The sequence below is a fragment of the Rhinopithecus roxellana genome, chromosome 8 (genome assembly GCF_007565055.1).
Source record: "Rhinopithecus roxellana isolate Shanxi Qingling chromosome 8, ASM756505v1, whole genome shotgun sequence".
NCBI lineage: Eukaryota > Metazoa > Chordata > Mammalia > Primates > Cercopithecidae > Rhinopithecus > Rhinopithecus roxellana.
In genome coordinates this window covers 23,468,186-23,487,243 of record NC_044556.1, presented here as the reverse complement: position 1 = coordinate 23,487,243, position 19,058 = coordinate 23,468,186, and the positions used below count along the sequence as shown (strand labels likewise).

The window sequence follows — 19,058 nt, the reverse complement described above, 5'->3', positions numbered from 1 at the left end:
TTAGCAGCCCAGGTGGCTTCATGCGTACAAATATCCTTTCTGAGATATAAATGTCTACTTATATTTTATTAGAGATTTTAATATAAGTTTTATGACTTCTTCTCTCATCAGTTCATGATAAATATATTTTACCATGTTTTGACAGATTTCATAAGAAATAAAAATAGTATTTTTATATAATTTTCTCCATCCAGCAAGCCAGGTTCATTCTGTATGAACATTTCTCTTCGTATAAAACAAGAAGTTCAATTTTTCAAATAAGAATTTTAACTGGAATCAAACCTCTAGTCCTAAGGCTAGCAAGTATCATGCTATTCTAAAACACCCTCAAAAAGCAACTGTAAATCTGGTTCTATAGAACTTTGTATTTAAACTAACAATTTATGTAATTCCATAAAAAAAATCGGTGTTATATTTTTCTTAACATTTATTAAAACATTAGACATAAGCTGGATGGGGGAAAATGGTGATCAAATGCTAAAAATATAAACATAAAAAAAGTAAACATGAAAACAAATCTCTTTTTAAAAAATCATTTAGTTATAAGAAAATTAGCCAGAAAATTACATAGTTCCAAACAAATATTGTCTATAAAAACAAGTGCTCATTTACTGTATTTTTAAATGTGTCTTTTAAATAATGTCTCATCTACTGAACCTAGTCTTTCCTGGCAAACATTAGAATATACAAGTTTTCTTCATGTTTAATATTTCATAAAACAGAACTGGCTTTTGTTCCTGAAGTTAGAATGATGCCTATCATTTTGCTTCAGAGAAACTAAAATTGCTCCCTGGTGACTATTTCAATTAACCACTCCCAAAATCCAATGCAAAAACAACAAAAAACACTGCTATTTTACTAAAAGATTCCTGTCTTCCATTTCATTTTACCAGCGCAAGTACAAATTCGGAGAAAAGCTTCTTAAGTCCTGCAGTTTCAAATTCCTTTTGTAATTCATCCAACGCTGAATACTCTTTGACTTCAAATGCCAGAAACCTGCATTATACAAGAGAAACTCATGAATATGCCTAGATTTGTCAGAGTATAATTATCGATTCAGTTGCTTTTCCATCTGCAATAGTACTAAATTATACCTTTTGTGTTCTGTCTGTACTTTTGTTTCAAACAGCACACTAATCATTTTCTCTTTGCATTTCTTTCCACTTGAGTCCACATCTACTTTGGAGGTTTTCTGAAGAATCAGGTACTCCTAAATAATAAATCAGTACATTAAATACGTATCTTACTCTGAATCTCAAAGTCCTAGTTGTAAAGGAGTCATAAACCTGTAGGCTTATTTTCATGCTTAAAGAATACCCCCTTTTTAAATCAAGCAGTAAGAATTTTTACATACTTGTTTTTACGTACTTGGCAGAATAATGTAGTGGTGGATACAGGAGTAAAGAACAATATAATCCAACTCCCCAAGTTTAAATCTGGATTGAACTGCCTACCAGTTCTTACTCTGGGCTGGTTACTTAAATCCTCTGTGGCTCAGTTGCCTTCTCCATAAAATGGGAGGATCTACCTCATGGGGAAGTTGTACTGATTAAATGAAATAATACATGCAAAGTACTAGAGGAGTAACTGGATATAGCGCCACGGCACACTTGAAAGCACAAGCCACTGTTCTATTACAAATTCAGCAGCTAAATGACATTACCAGGCACACAGCACTTATCATTCCAAATTGATAGCATCTATAAATACGTACCTATACATCCTCAATCCTAGTATACAATCTTATAAAAATATGAGAAATTTATATAAAATGACATTTTAGAAAGAGCTGAAAAAAGATATCCTAAAAAAGTATTATTTCTCTACATTAGCAGGGTTCTAGTAAATATAAATAAATACTTGTTAATTAATTGATGTTTCAATCCGAGTAACAACATCTGCAAAATAGCTGTGTTTAGCTTAATATTCCTGAGCTGGCTTAAAGAGAAATCTGAGCCTTTTAGGTAAAGATGAGCAAGAAAATTAATTTGTATTTATTTTTTGTCAGCTATTATTCTACCCAAAAGGATCAAATGTTATAGATATACTACAAATCACTTTAAAACAAGAGGTTCCTCAGTCAGCTCCAATCCAAGATATGTATTAAATCTGAATTACTGTTGTATCTATATACTGTAACCCAGCATGAGTCTGGTTAACCAAATGCCAAAGTAGTTTTGTGGTAAGAGCCCATCATGAAAAAACTAGGTCATTATTCTACAAATCTTTAAGATTATAGGCTGTTCACACTAAATTTGTCTTAAATGAATTCAAATGTAATTATTCGTGACCTAACCTATCTGAAAGTATAAAACCTATTAAGTGATTTGTAGCTCTTCTAAGATTTAAAATATAAAAAAGTTTTCCTCATCTTGTCTCACCTAAAACAGGTCAGATGAGATAAGAATAAGAACTTGAAAAATCTGAAGATGATGATGATTTTGAAAGCAATTGCTGAGATAAGTCAGGTGGAAAGCAAAAGTTAGGTAGGAGGTGACAAGTTGACAGCCCTAATGATTCTACTTCTACTAACATGAAATCTCAGTTATAACAGACAAGCTCCTGTTTCCAGGTATTATAGATACCAAATTAAAGTGTCAGAATGTATTTTTAACAGCCAGAAAGTTACAAATCTTGCAGACTATCCACAAATACACACCTTGCTGTGCCAAAGTAAGGGAAGAAGTATTAATATGCACAAACTTTTCGTGCACATTTATAAAGTTCAAGCTCATAGCTAATTACAGAAACAAACACTCATGTGCCACAGAGCTTTTAAAATAACCTGTCACTTTATTAAGTAACATGATTTTTTAAATGTAATCTTATTCTTCAAGCTTTGCAAGTTTGTACTTGTAATTAGCAGTCAGACATTCTTTAAAAAGAAAAGGAACATCCATTAAGATGATAATAATGAAAGCAGAAACATCTTAATAATTAATCTATCCCATTGTTACAAAACACACTTAAAGACACACCATTTTAAGCAGAAAATAGCCAGATTCATACTCAACATTTAACTTTTTGGCACCTTGAGGTTGTTTCTGTCTCCCTGTAGTAAAATCAGTATTATTTTACCCATGAACATCAGTCTTCCTGTCAGCCTTAAATCTGAAGCCCACTTCTCCACAGTTTTGACATATTTAGTCTTTGCTCTCATGTGATCTAAATGCAAAAGAGTTATCCACAATCCATCATTCATGGTCGTGCTTGTTGAAAAAGTACACTTTTCATTGCCACTGCCAGTTTCTGGTTGGTTGAGGATATGCCTAAGATTCTGCTGAATCCAGAGAACCAGCTCATGAACCATAGGCTCCGACATAAGGCTCTCTGCTTGCTCAAGTAACTTCTCTTTCACAGTCACACACTGGGCCCTGGTCAACCGTTCAGAGTTAACCGAGATACCAGGCAGACATGAAGGATAATTGACTGGCAAATGGAACACCAATTCCAGAGGTATATCCGCATCCATAAATCCTTCAGCTTTTGTGTGAATTCTGAACACGGTCCCATCTGTCTCTGAAAGGCATCCAAAAATAATCATTAGCTGTACATTATTTAATTTGAATGGAACACTAGGAAGTTCAAACTTTTGTCTCAAATGTCTATTTTTCATGAGAAAACTTTGAGCTATTTTATGAAGGGACACATAATACTAGGAAAGCTATGATTCACAAATTATTTCCTTCAACCATACACATGTATTCATGTGTTCACACACACCAGCGCCCAGGACTTAACTGGCATTTACACTTGCTATCACCCCATTTTTATTAAGTTACCAGAAAGGTTTTTCATCAGATAATTTTTTTTCTAGCCAGACTTAGTTGATAATTCTGAAATCCCTAATAAACTCCTATGCGCTTTCAAAGATACAATACCATGTATATACAAAATCAGTAATTAATTTAAAAATTATACACTAAATCCAACGAAAGTCATTTTATGGGAAGTCCAAGTCAAAGCAAACAATGGAATCCCCTGTGGTTGTAGGGTTGCAGAGAAACTGATGACTGCATGTGACACAGTAACTGCCTGGAATGTTCTCTTCTTATTTCAAATACATTAGTATCAGTGTAACATAAAGGTGGCAAGATGAACTGAAATTGAGTGGACATCAATTCTGCTTCTTCCAGCTCCTAAGAAGGAAGGGAAAGCACACATAGGATATCATATGAAATCCTCTGCTGTCTTTCAGATTTGCTCGGCTTCACCCTCTGATGTGTTCCACACCACTTCACGCCACTTTTCAAAAAGATGATAAAACGTCAGGCTGAGTAGAACAGAACTGGGTGCAAATAAATCTCTCTGAAGCTAACTTGCCTCTCTCCACCCCTACTTCCCTCTGCATGTGCCTTTGCTTTATTCCTCTGCATGAGAGAAGCAGTCAAATCTTTCCCATTTTCATACCTGGACTGCTGCTCAACAGCCTCAGCAACTGAAACCTGAATGTATCCCCAATTTAAAGAACGGAACATTAAAATTGCTTCCTAGCCTTCTGATTCCACATATGTAAAAGCCATTGCTACAGACATTGATTCATACAGGACCAGATACATCTGTTATAGAGTTTTTCTTTCAGACACTCTTCAGTACCAGCTGCAAGGAACGACTATTTTAGGACATCATCTGGAAACACAGTTAACCGTTATAAATAGGTGTATTTCAGAAGAAAAATTTTCCAAATGTAACTTTGTACATTCCTCCAAAACCCATTATGTTTCTCAAAATCCCTTCTTCTTCTGTTACTTTTTTTTTTTTTTTTTTTTTTTTTTGAGACAGAGTCTCACTCTGTCGCCCAGACTGGAGTGCAGTGGCACGATCTCAGCTCACTGCTACCTCCACCTCCCAGGTTCAGGAGATTCTCCTGCCTCAGCCTCCAGAGTAGCTGGGATTACAGCCATGTGCCACCATGCCCAGCTAATTTTTGTATTTTTAGTAGAGACAGGATTTTTCTATGTTAGCTAGGCTGGTCTCAAACTCCTGACCTCAGGTGATCCGCCCACCTTGGCCTCCCAAAGTGGTGGGATTACAGGCATGAGCCACCACACCCAGCCTAAGTACTTATCCTTTTTAAAAATATATTTTATTGTTACAGCAGGCTGCCTATGTTAAAACAGTACATTTCAATACGTAAAACAGACATTACAAACAGAACTGCAGACAACACATGACCATTTAGGCTGAATAAACTCTCTAGTAATCATCTAGAGAGTTGACACTCTCTCTTCAAGGAGGAGGAGAACTTTTAAAGATCTTCAATCATTCATCATTCAACATTCACTGAACACCTACTAAGCTCAAGGCACTGTACTAGTCTCTGAGGGAAAATGATAGGTAAGACACGGATCCCATCATATTGACTCAATCCAGTGTTTCAGAACACGAGAGCGGGGATATATCCCAAGTGATCTTCCTTGACTTCTCTTCTACACCTAAACATTTCTTTATTCATCTTTATTCATAAATATGCATACATATACATGTACATATAATTTATATAAACATAAATGTCTGTGTTGGTAGATAATTCTCCAGGGATCTGGAGTGGGAGTTCAGTCAGGGTGGTGGGAAAAACTGTAGAAGAAAAATTAAAACACAGTTATAGGAAATAGTCACAAACCTTCTTGGAAGGCTGGGGTTTTGCATAGCTTCAGTAAAAGATTTGGCTGAAAGCAGCCTAATCCTCTTTACCTTGAGTTGATAGCAAAAGAGCAAATAACAAGGGAATGTGGGGGAGTTTACCTAAATAACTTGTTTACTCATGTGGTCCTAACACCAACCTTTTATTTTCCATGGGTGCATGACTGCTCTCTACTGGGGGTGGGTGAGGGGATGGCAATGTTAATTACCCACTAGTGGTGTTTACTCGTGGCCTTTGTCATTTAATCTGTACTAAATAAATGTGAACTTTGCCAGCTTATTGGGGCCCACACTGCAGATTCAGGAGCAGAACCCCCTTAGCCACACTGACAGGCAAAATATCTGTGTCAGTGTACATCTCTCATCCATCGCTAGGTCAGTGTGTGCAGGTCAGACGGCTACAATCTAGCATTTCTAAATGCCTTCTGAAAAAAGGACATCAACAGCTTTGTTCAAGGACATTTGTATAACCGACAGCCTTGGAAGCTAGAGTTTCTCCTCCAGGTCAGGGGGCAGATTTGTTTCCTAAGCAATATAAGGTAACATACTCCTTCAGGACAAAGATTGAGCAGGATCACTAGCAGCCCCCTCATAAGACCAGAGGGTTCCTAAGCTCACTGCCCCTCAGCTATAACAAAGACCCACTGAATGCATAGTATGCACCGCAGTCTACCTCCACATCACACCATTGAACTTGGGGGACAAGGAGAATCAATGTGAACACGAAGCTAATGCTGCCTGCTGTGCAGTAAGCAGTGACTGTTCAAATCCATCTGGGTTCACTGTCTCCTTACTGGCTGAATCCATGGAAGTGTGCTAGTGACCAAGGAACCTCAGTTGTCATTGCTACCTAGGAACTGCTGGGCTACTTGATTACACTTTTTTTATTTTTAATCATCTTGCCCTTTTTCACTATTTTATCTGAGAAAGAAGTGTCCTCCTCCCTTCCACAGGAAACCCTATCACTGGTCTTGTGCTTGTTTTTTTGTTTTTGTTTGCTTTTTGAGACTGGGTCTCACTCTGTCACCCAGACTAGAGTGTAGTGGGATGATCATGACTCACTGCAGTGTTGATCTCCTGGGCTCAAACAGTCCTCCCACCTCAGCCTCCTGAGTAGCTGAGATTACAGGCATGTAATCATGCCTGGCTAATTATTATTATTATTTTTTGTAGAGATGGGGGCCTTGCTATGTTGCCCAGGCTGGTGTTGAACTCCTGGCCTCAAGCAATCCTCCCATATTGGCCTCCCAAAGTGCTAGGGTTACAGTTGGTGTGCCACCACACCTGGGCAGTACTTGCATTTTCTAACCCTCCCTCTAATTATTCCTCTCCTCTACTAAGAAAATATTTATCTTCTTGTATGAAAAAAAAAATTCAGTGCTACTAATTTCCTTAAGCTACTGACCTATCATTCTCTATCCTTTCATCTGCAGTCTTCTTAAAATATAATTCTCTCATCCATTTTCCCACAAGCCACTCTCTACTCTCTTCGCAACTACTTGTACCGTGGCTTCCGACATACCTTGTCTCTGAAGCTCCTTTCTCAAATGTTACCAATGACCTCCTAATTACCATTGTGCAAGAAAGAGAAAACTCAGCAGGAGTAGGGTGCTCAAATTATGCACATTCCCACGAACAGCCTGTCTTCAGGACTGGCCCATGGCTGGCTCCTAAGAGCTGAGCTAAGAGTCCTGGTAACATTCTACCTGTTAAGAGTGTGGGTTCTATCAGGAGGTGAAGCTTAAAGTGAGCAGAGATCATGTCACTGCACTCTAGCCTGGGCGACAGAGTGAGACTCCATCTCAAAACAAAAGAGTGTGGGCTTTATTTTTTATTTATTCTTTTTTTTTTTTTTTTTTTTTGTATGCCTGAAGTGTTGGACCACACAGTCTGATTAAAGGATTTAGGCTAAAAATGTGATTTATGGTAAATCTTCTTGCTCTAGAGACTGGAGTCTGAGTAGCTGAAATGAGTCACGTAAGTATTACATGCTGACAAGATTGACCCCAATTAAAATTCTGACAAGGAGGCTCAAATGAGCTGTCCTGGTTGGGAACACAAGTCACATGTTGTTACACATGATTGCTAAGAAAATTCAGCATGTCTGTGTGACCCTACTGGAGGAGACGCCTGGACACTTGCTCCCAGTTTCTCCTGGACTTCATTCCATGCAACTCTTTCTTTGTTCATTTTAGTCTGTATTCTTATGCTGCAACAAACTGCAACCATGAATATAACAGTTTTTCCGGGTCCTATAAGTGCTTCTGGCAAATCACCGAGTGTGAGGGTGCTTTGGGCACCCCTGACATAGCCACATTCTGTGGCCCTTATCCAGTCCTACCCTTCTATAGCTTCTGAACCTGCTGAACCAGTCTCAAAATTCTCTTCCCTTACCTCCCAGACACCAGTGTCCTGGTTCTTTTCCTACATCCCTGCTCATCGCTGCACTGTTTTTCTACTTTTCCTAAACCCCTAAATGACAGGCATTCTCTAAAGCATAATTCCACAAACAACTTTCTTCTTCCAGTTTTCTAGACTTTTTTTTTTTTTTTTTTTTGAGATGGAGTCTTGCTCTGTTGCCCAGGCTGGAGTGCAGTGGTGTGATCTCGGCTCACTGCAACCTCCGCCTCCCAGGTCCAAGCAATTGGCCTGCCTCAGCCTCCCAAGTAGCCAGGATTACATGTGCCCGCCACCACACCTGGCTCATTTTTGTGTTTTTAGTAGAGATGGAGTTTCACCATGTTGGTCAGGCTGGTCTCAAACACCTGACATCAGGTGATCTGCCTGCCTTGGCCTCTCAAAGTGCTGGGATTACAGGTGTGACTCACAACACCTGGCCTAGGCATAAAATCTTAAAGCTGCCTTCCACTTTTTTTTCCCCTCCTTTCATACTTAGCATTCAACTGCCAAATCCCACAAGTCCTCCAGAATTTCTCTCCCTTCCATCCTCCTAATTCAGGCCTTTCTCTGGCTTCTGCAACAGTGGTCTCCTCGCCGCCTGCCTCTCCCCACACTAAATCATCCCAATACCACTCTCCCAGACTGAAATGAATTACAAATTCCTCCATGCAACGCCTAGGGCCAGCCTACCACTCTGACTTCCTCTCCCCTCACTCTTTGCTTCATTACCCGTTTTATACCATGTACTCAGTCTCAGGTGTCCCATCTCTGCCTCTTGCTCCTACTATCTCCAAGAAGGCCCTTAACTTTCTGTCTACTAAAATTTTGTCCAGTTCCACAGTTCCTCCCTAAGTCCTACCTAATGACTTCCACGGTATTTCAAACTTATTTCATGGTATTTTCATGCCCAGAATTATTGTGGTTAAACTAAATTAACATTTTTCCAGCACTGAAATATCTTGATTTTCTTTTTAAACAACAACCAAAATGGGGGGATACAAAAAACCTTTTAAACTTTACAGTCATATAGCTTTTGGAATTGTGCTAGTAGCTTGTAATCATGGATCTCACAGGTACAGAAATCCCTGGTACCTGTGTTAAATAATGGGCCCAAAGATGTGTACATTCTGTTCCCCAGAAGCTGTGAATATGTTCCCTCACATGGCAAGAGGGTCTCTGCAGACATGATTAAATTAAGGATTTTAATGGGGGGGATTATCCTGGATTACCCAGGTGAGCCCTGAATGTAATCATAAGGGTCCTTATAAGGAGGAGATAGAGATTTTACTACAGAAGAAGGCAATGTATCCACACTGAAGCAAGATGCTATGCTGCAAACTTTGAAGAATCCCTTTCTGATCAAGACCCTGAGACCACCCATAGTGTTCTCCAACCTGTGCCATATAAACACCCACTGGGTCCTCTCTAGTGCAGGAAACCACATGGAAGAAACATGTTGGTAGTCCAGGGGGAAAGTCTTGAAAAGCTATTGAACCAGCCATGTCAGTCCTTACCAATTTTCATTTTTCTCTGTGTTATTTTCTGGTCCTAGTCAGCAAACAGAATAGCAATGGGTGAAACTCCTGACTTTCACATTAGAAAACTGTGACCCCCATACTAGTTACATGTTTGGAAGAAAACTGCCTTAGTTCTTTTAAGAACTGGAAAGGATTAGCATTCTTCCTGATTGGTCTTGGTAAATCCCCCTACCCACCAGCTGCAAAATAAGATTATACAAAATGATACTGTCATCTCTACAAGAAACTGAAAAGCCCAATAACAGCCTCCATTCTTCTGGTATTTAATGTGGCAATAAAATTACATACTTTTAAAAACTCATTTTCTCCTGAAAACTCTAGAAGTATGTATTGTACTCTTCCATTTCTCATCTGCTTGACATTGTACAAGCAATTAAACTGGCTCCTTTTTGCCTCAGAATTTTTCATATAACACATGCACTGTAAGTCTGATTTTTGTTTTCTTTTTTTGCCATAATGAAAAAGAAAACAAAGTTGCCCCCATCTGCTTTAAGGTTTTTAACAGCTTAGAAACAGTGATTAGCAGAAAAATAATTATGCTCTAAATCTAACACTAATCTCTGCCCCTCCATAGCCCCCCAAAACTTTAGTTAATAAGCTTAATTCACAAACTGATCATTCTCAACAAACATCTATGCCCTAGAAAACTTAAGGCTTGCCCCCAGAAAACTAACATTTCCTAAGTCCAAGGCTATTTTCATGTATTCTAAAGGTATGCTCCTAACCACATTCCAAACAGAAATTCAAACTAGAGAAGCTGAACTTTTAGAACTCCAAATTCACACTAATGCTAGATTTAAGGTTTCATTCTACTTCATAAAATACAACACACAACAGAAACTCTATAAATGCAAATAACAGAAGATACTTTTTAAAAAGGTAAAACTGAAGAGAATGGGTTCTTCAGGATTCACTAAGAGCCCATTAAGAAATCATTTACATACCATATACATCTGACTTTCCCTACACTTGTATTTTTTTCTTTGCAATTGTTATATATCCTCAACATACAACTTTGAAGAAAACCACTAAGAAACCTCCAGCACCCTCTCATATTTGATAAGACAAGACTGTCTCCTCTTGCTCCCGGGCAGCTCCCAGGCAAGCATACACCAGTGCTTGTTTTATGCTTCAGCTGGATTTTTACATAAGTTTCAATGTAGCTTCAGAAGGAAAAAAAAAACCTAAAAATAAATGAAGCTAAAAGTAGCAATCTCATCGGTTTTACAGAAGTGAGCTCAATACCGACAATCAGCAGAAAACCGAGCTGAGCAGATTTAGAGGGGTCAATGTGTGACAGTCACGATTTATTTTATAAAAGGGTCCAAACTAATCTGAACATTAGTGTTGATAAAATACAAAAATTCACTCTGCAGCTTCTGTGAAAACATATTGCATGATATTGGATTCTCCCATCTTACAACTTTATCTGTTAGATTATTTCCAGAAGCACAACTGCCACATAAAATGAACATTGACTATGGCCACATAATCTGTGTCACTCAATTTCCCCATCAGGAAAATGGCGATACAACACCAATCTCACGCCTCTCATAGATCCACACATACATGCAGAAACACTCCCCTTTGGGACTGTTCTGAACATAAGTTGGCTCACACTCATGTCTTTTCTCTGGGTGCTCATTATCTCTTTCTCTGGACAAGTATTTCCTTGCTTTCCAAGAACTATTTTCCTGATGCAACAGCCCCATCTCTCTATTAAGGAGCATGATGCAGTGCAAAGGTCCATACACCTGGAGCCTGGTGGTTATTTAACCAGTCTAAGTATCAGTTATCTTCTCTGTGAAATAAGACCAATAGCCTCATCAAGTAACATGTATTTAAAGTATCACAGACATGGCAGGTCACCCCATCAAATCTGGCACCTGGACTGACTACAATGCATAGAAGAAAACAGAATATCCCTAATGGGGTCTATCCACAGCCCTCCCTTATAGATGAGAGTGTAGGGACTTACTTAATTTGCACCCCTAAGAGATGGTTATGCCTCTTACTATGAGCTTACTATAACCATTGTAAAGAGATCAAAAGGCAGATAAAATCCCCTGAAATTCTCAGCATAAAATTAGTCCAGCTAAATGGAATCCAATTATTCGGCTTCTTCAATCTTACGGCCTTAATAGTTGATCCTTGGGTTAGCAGTCTGAGTCTTGCTGGGTTATCGTGTTACCAGGAATGCAATTCCTCTGCAACATTCTCCTGATTCCAGCAGCAAAAGGGAGAACCTTATTTGGGGGAGGCCAGAAAAGAACTGGTGTTTAGAGTGTTCTGGTATCAGGTGTGTATCCTCCAACCCAAACTGACAGTGATGGTGAGTGGTAGCCAGCAGTCTACTGCATGTTTACTGTGGTCTGTTAAAGAAGTCCTTACTCTGTAAAAAGATGTTATGAAAACCATGGGAAAAAAAGAAAAAAAAAAGGCCTTACCTTACCCTTAATTCCAAGTTGTGAACATCAAACATCCCCATTTCAATCACTGAATTGTTCTACCTCTCAGCAACAAAATGTCCTAAGTTGTTACACTGAATTCTTTTATAATTCAATTACTTACTGATGCCAGAACACTGAATTAAATTAATTAGGAGGCATGGCTTGAAAGTCATGCTCAATTTAACAGCAGATAAAGGGTCCACAGTGTTCTCAAGATTAAGAAACTGTTTTCTTTCTATGCTTACATTTTTGGGTTTTCTCTGACCCTTCAGCAGTGTTTTATGCTCAGCTGTGTACTAATGACCCAGACCATTACCAGTTCTTTAAGGTGTGATGGGAAATTGCAGGTTCATTTTTCCAGGATATTCCCAACTGAGCCATAATAAAGGAATTTAGGAAAACTGATGATCTCTTCAAATAGCTGCCTCAGGCAGAAGTAATTATCACTAAAGAGAACAGTGGAGACAGAGAGGGAGAGGGTGAAGAATTATCCAATCAGAAGAGGGATGACAAGAAAACACTAAAAGTGAGTAAATCCCTTCACATGGATTTTAAACAATTGTTTCAAAAGACACAAGTCAGGCTGGGCACTAAAAAGAAAGCAACTCCATTACACTAATAAGTGCATAGTGCCTGGAATATAACAGTGCCCCATGAGTGGATGTAAGTGAATGAATGCAAGAAGGAATAAATGGAAGTCAACTCCCTGTCCTTCAGGGAATAACACATCCAATGGATACCATGAAGGATCTTAATCTTAGATGGTTTTCTCACAACATCCAGCCCATTTTCAGACTACCTTTTTTTTTTTTTTTTTTTTTCCTGAGACAAAGTTTCACTCTTGGTACCCAGGCTGCAGTGCAGTGGTGAGATCTTGGCTCCCTGCAACCTCCGCCTCCCGGGTTCAAGTGATTTTCCTGCCTCAGCCTCCTGAGTAGCGGGGATTACAGGCACATGCCACCACGCCCAGATAATTTTTGTACTTTTAGTAGAGACAGGGTTTCGCCTTGTTGGACAGGCTGGTCCCAAACTCCTGACCTCAGGTGATCCGCCAGCCTCAGCCTCCCAGAGTGCTGGGATTACAGGCTTGAGCCACCGCGCCCAGCCTAGACTACCTTCTTAAAGGTAACCTTCTTAAAGGTTAACCAATTTATGGTCAGAAAGTCAATTTTAATAGTAGCTACAATATAACATTAGAACGATAACTCTCATGCCCCAAACATGTACATAATGTATCTGAAAGCTAAGTGAAAGCTGAGTCACTGTACTTTCTCCTAAATGGCATTTTTTTTTTTACTCAATAGAAGCCACATACAGGGAAAGTTTCACCTATCATCAAAAAATAGTCAAAAGAACCTCTCTACACTGTAAGCTCCTAGAGGCCATGGGTAGCGGTGTCTTTGAAACCTTGACAAAGTCTGCAGGCAGCAGGGATTCAACAAATGTGGGCTAAATGACTAATAAAGCTCTCAAGAGCTTGTTTTTTAAAAAAAAGTGTCGGAAGACCCAGGCGCCGGTGGCTCACGCCTGTAATCCCAGCACTTTGGGAGGCCGAGGCGGGTGGATCACGAGGTCAGGAGATCCAGACCATCCTGGCTAACACGGTGAAACCCCGTCTCTACTAAAAATAAAAAAAATTAGCCGGGCGTGGTGGCGGGTGCCTGTAGTCCCAGCTACTCTGTAGTCTCAGTTACTCCGGAGGCTGAGGCAGGAGAATGGCGTGAACCCGGGAGGCGGAGCTTGCAGTGAGCCGAGATTGCGTCACTGCACTCCAGCCTGGGGGACAGAGGGAGACTCCACCTAAAAAAAAAAAAAAAAGTATATATATATATATATAAATTATTTTTAAAGTATTATATATATACAAATTAGCCAGGCATGGTGGCGCACGCCTGTGATCCCAGCTACTCGGGAGGCGGAGGCTGTAGTGACACGAGATGGATCCACGACACTCTAGCCAAGGCAACAGAACGAGACTCCACCTAAAAAAAAAAGTATCAGAAAAGCAAACAACTTGGAAATAGAATGCAGATAAAGCTGAGGTTGAGCACTGGATACATTAAAAAGTTCAGTCAACAAACATTTACCAACTACCTATCATGTGCCTGGCTGGCACCGTTCTAGGTACCTGGAGAATTACCAAACAGACCCTGCCCTCCTGCAACTTAAGACGTACAAATACCCGTGTAAAGTTAAAATCGGGGAGTGCTCTCGTGGGCCTAGGGCACAGTGCTTAGGAATGACAGAACAACGAGGAGGCCTCAGGACAGGCTTCTTTACAGGGTGAGATCTGAATAGTGGGAGGCTGGGGAAGGGCCTGGGGACGCGGACCGCAGGGGCCCGCGGCTCCGGGAGCAGGACTGGCGGCAGAGGCCCTAGTGGGCCGCACCGCTCTCTTAGTTTCTGGGGTCGCCTCAAACTCCCGCCCGCTGCGACACCACTCCGGCCTCCAGGACGCGTCACTCCATCATTCAACTAACCCGGTCCCCATACGTGGGCACAGGCGGGGTGCCCAGGCTCAGTGGTGGGGAGGAGCCGCAGAGAGAACGCGGGTGGCCCCTCAGGGCGCACTGTCCCTCCCGCGCGGGGGTAGTCACCTGAGCGGCTCAGCACCTCCCACTCGTGGGGCCCGCAAAAAATCGCGGCCAGTGCCGAGAGTTCCTCACGCACGGGCTCCGCCATGGCTGTGGGCCTCGCCGCCTCAGCGCTTCCCCTTCCGCTGTCGCCGCCGCCGCCTCCATCGGCCAGGAAACAGCACTGCCTGCGGCCACCTGGGGGCACCCCGCACCTCCGCAGCCGGGCAGCACGGGGGCGGAGCGAGATGGGGCGGGGGCGGAGCGAAACGAACGTGGGCGGGGCGAGACGGGGTGAGTGTGGGGGAGACTGGGCGGGCTGGACCCTTAGAAGTTCCGCCCAGAAGCTCTTGCTCACTAACTACAGACGCGAAGCTCAGGCCCTCGGTTTGGAGATTTTCTTGGAGGTCGAGGCCCTGCGCCTCTGTCTGCACCCGAGGCGACAGCCCAGCTTACCCCCGGCTCTTCTGAGCACAGGGAGGCCTCCCAGCAAAGCCTGAAACCCTCTAAGTTTAGCTGCAGGCTTCGAACCCCCACCGTCCCCGCCCAGCCTTGGGCTGCTGAGGTGGGGATGAACTGGGCGAAGGACACTTGGGAGTTAGGAAGAAACAAACAAGCAGGGAAGTGACCGGGAGATGAGGTGAGACCTTGCCCTGCTCAGGTTTGAACTGAGTGTTGGAGATAACCACAGTTAACAGAATAAAATTCTTCGCCCCCGTGGAGCTGTTAGCAACCCTGGTGTCTGGGAAGCCCGGAAGAGGCCCGGGTTAGTAACAACCTCCAGGATGCCCTCCGAACTGGTACTGGCGCAGGGACTCTAGACAAGGTCCGGATTCCCGAGCCCCTCCCCTTACGGGTGCAAAAAGGGAGGGTCAGGACCTGCCAGTCCTGGCTTCGGGATGTTGACTTGACGGACCAGGACTCATGGGAACTGTGCGCCAAAGTCCTGGGAGCAAAGTGTCCTAAGGCTCCTCGTTTGTCTCCTGCCTTCACAGGGGACAGCCCTGCTGCAGGTGGCCACTGGGACTCCTTGGCCGTTGGGGGTATGACCCAAGGGTGTAAACACTAGCTTTGCAGTGTTTTCCATTTCGTGATATTTGATGCCTACAATACAATGTGACTCTTGAAGCTTAATGAAATTATCATTCTTGAGTCCAGCACCTAAATTTTAAAATGTGAGCAATATCAATAGGGTAACAGAATAAGCAATCTATTCTGTTTTGATTATAGTGAACAAGATTACAATACTTATCTGCAGTAGGTCTGTCTCTCGGATGTTTGCCTGGTCTTTGCTTTTCCAGTAACAATTTAAAATTTGGCAGCCCCCAAAAGCAGCTGGTCTTGCTCATGGAGTTCTCACAACTTTTGTTTGTATGAGAAATCACATTTCATGAGATAAATATGAGAATTTAGGTCGTTATGCAGTGACTCCTGTCACTGACATACAGAAGTCAGAACAAAGTTGGCTGATTTTAAGACCCTGCATTCATTCACCATTACCATTCCTGCTATTGGTAAAAAAGGGATCTGATAAAGGAAAAGATACTGGCTTCCCGGAACAGAAAGGAAACCGAACAAGATGGACTGCAGGGAAAATGCTTTTCAGAAGATGTCATGGGATTTCAGTGACCCCAAGTAATTAGGAGCACATAATTGGGAAGATGAAGGCTTATTTAAACTCAGTTATCTCTGATATGGCCAATTGGCTTAAAGAAAAAAAAAAAAAAAAACTCCTTTATTTCCAAAATAACAGATGTTCCAGCAGTTCAGTAGGTTCAAATTAACTGCTAAAGAGATTGAACAGAAGAATACATTTTTAATTTAAAATATCACTGTCATTTTAATTCAAAATCCAGTGTTAACGATTAAAAGTCAAAACAATTTGGTTTTTGACTTATTTATTGAAAATAATCTATAAAATAGGCCGGGTGCAGTGGCTCACGCCTGTAATACCAGCACTTTGGGAGGCCAAGGAGGGTGGATCACATGAGGTCAGGAGTTCGGGACTAGCCTGACCAACATGGTGAAATGCCGTCTCTACTAAAAATACAAAACTTAGCTGGGTGTGGTGGCAGGCACCTATAATCCCAGCTACTCAGGAAGCTGAGGCAGGAGAATCGCTTGAACCTGGGAGGTGGAGGTTGCAGTGAGCCGAGATTGCACCTTTGCACCACTCCAGCCTAGGCGACCAAGTGAGACTTGTCTCAAAAGAAAAAAAAAAAATCTATAAAATATTCAAATAGTTTTTACTTATTTTTAATTTTCCAAATTTACTATATGTGAGATGAGTGAAATAACATGAAGAGCGAAATTTCAGCTGTAGGAAGGATTAGGAGGCAGTTGCTGAAGACCGCTGTCAGCAAGAGGTCTGTGAAAATTGATTAAAGAGTACATCAATCTATTATTAAAATTTTCTTGTCAACAGGTTTCTTCTTTGCTCTTCCTTTCTCAGTTGATTTCTTAACCTGCTTTTCATACCTCATTTAGCATGTTTAAATAAAAAAGAAGTCAATGTGAATGTCTTTTAAATTGACACTATCCTAGGGCACTGAAGTCCCATGAATAAGTTTCTGCACTCTGACATTTGGAAATAATCATCTCAGAGACTGCATAATGTCAGCTTGATATTTCTCACACTGTGAAAATATCAGCTACATGTCAAATCTCTAAAGTCTACCTTAATGTAATAAGTTTCCTCGTATTCACAGGCTACTGAAAATTCAAAATATTTAAATGTAGGATGAATGTCTACAGCTAGAGCATTGTCTATCTCCATCTCTATCTCTCTCCTCTCATCCTTGCACACACAAACGTGTATGATTTGCTAGAACAATTATTATTTTTACAAGCAAATTTTCTAAATAGTTGGTTCCCCAAGACCATAAGGGGGAAAAGTTTAAAACCTTTTGCCTTCAGTTAAAACTAATAACCCAGAAGATAGTTATTTTCATTTTGGGGGGAAACAGTTCTACTCACTTTCTCATGAGTAGTATGTAGACTTACTCAACTCTAAGTTTGAAATCTTAAGTCAAAACTCACATGAGCATAGAAATGAGAATGCACAATTTCAAGAATATTAGGAGAGTTAAGTGTTATGTCAAAAAATGGTGAGGATCCTAATGCTGGAGTGAAGTGTGATAAGAAAAAATATCAAATCAAAACTCATAAAGGTAAAAGTGCTTTCATGAACCAACAAAACAACCAAAAGAGGACTTAAATGCCAACTTCCTAAATAAATCTGAACTCCAAGAAACTGTGCTACTGGTTCTGTCTAAAGAGTTTCTGCAATCGCATACTCATTTCACAAAATGTTCTTAGATACTCACTGATTGTTGTCCGGGCTCTGCAGGCTGAGTGTGGAGAGGAGGAGAGAGTTAGAGATGAAAATAAGTCCATGTTTCCAATGACTACAGCCTTTGGTCTAGACAAGTAAACACAATATGCAACAATTACAAGTTCTTTCACCAAGCTGAGGGTACAAGAATTACCACATTTCCTTAGTGGTGTGAAGTTCAATATTATGGTATAGGTTAAAGTAACAGAGTAGGAGTAGCATATACCTCCCACAATTTCCCAGGGGAGAAATAATTTGGAAATGCTCAGGAACACAGTAGCCCTCCAAAAGTACACAAAGTCTGAGATGTTAACTGGTCATAGTTGTTTTGTTTTGTTACAGTATACAGATCATAAATTTATTTTTCATCATGATAAAAGAAAAGCAAATAAAATATATGAGAATTTGCTACTGGCTCTGTGATCATACCATTGTGTGGAAAGATCTGCCTCCATCATGTCCAAGTAATCTGCACTCCCTCCAAAATATTGGCTGCACTCTGCCATGCTTGATTTCTATGCGTGAATGATATCAAGACAGTTCCAGCTTGCTTTATGGGAACCCATCCATATGGCCCAAATTTACCAATATAAAAGCTCAATGCCTTCTCAATGTTATAACAACAAGTCACTGGTATCATTAGGGTTTTTGAGTTTTTCTAGTTAAAATAGTATCCAATATTTAATTTTGGTGATACTATAAATGGATTCTTCTTATTCATTATGTTTTCCCACTGTATTACTAGTGTAGCCAGTTTTTATTGTCTAAAAGAGGGTTGAGGATTGTGTGACTTTTTAAATATCCATTTCCCCAAACTCATAAAGGGACTATCCATGAGTAAACTCTGCCATTTTAGCAAAAGTGATTGCAAATGGAAAGATAGATGTATATCAAGGAACCACAGGTAAAACTGGGAAAATTAGAACTGGATTTCCTTTTTAAAAATTATAGTGGAAGGAAGGAAGAAGGTAGGAAGGGAAACAGAAAGAGAAAAAAGGTGGGAGGAACAGGGGAGGGGGGAAAAGGAGGAGAAATAGGGAAAGAAAAGGATGATTTTTATGAGGCAAAAGAAGTCATGAGTTAGGAATTTGTCTTTATGTCAGGAAAAAGTAAAAAAGAT

General features: G+C 40.7%; 1 protein-coding gene and 1 long non-coding RNA gene across 6 annotated transcripts in view; one reads left to right on the top strand and one right to left on the bottom strand.

Moving 5' to 3' along the window:
• Positions 1-521: 521 nt before the first annotated feature.
• On the bottom strand, positions 522-18,118 carry RWDD3 (RWD domain containing 3). 5 transcript variants are annotated; one of them, XM_030936208.1, is made up of 5 exons: positions 14,629-14,709; positions 13,897-14,013; positions 3,032-3,519; positions 1,095-1,210; positions 522-996 (listed from the first exon to the last, which is right to left on the bottom strand). In XM_030936208.1, exons 3-5 carry the CDS (start codon positions 3,470-3,472, stop codon positions 882-884), a joined length of 672 nt encoding a protein of 223 aa, XP_030792068.1. In that variant the 5' UTR covers positions 3,473-3,519; positions 13,897-14,013; positions 14,629-14,709; the 3' UTR covers positions 522-881. The 5 variants fall into 5 exon arrangements, 4 of the variants coding, with proteins under 4 accessions (XP_030792068.1, XP_030792067.1, XP_010383448.1 ...); XR_004058829.1 differs by lacking the exon at positions 13,897-14,013 and having other exon boundaries at positions 3,015-3,519; positions 14,629-14,784; XM_030936207.1 differs by lacking the exons at positions 13,897-14,013; positions 14,629-14,709 and adding an exon at positions 17,931-18,118.
• The window catches only part of LOC115899154, a 29,759-nt gene continuing 25,713 nt past the window's right edge, over positions 15,013-19,058 (top strand). The window contains exon 1 of the long non-coding RNA XR_004058830.1: positions 15,013-15,244. This is a non-coding gene — a long non-coding RNA (uncharacterized LOC115899154). The remainder of the gene's footprint in view (positions 15,245-19,058) is intronic.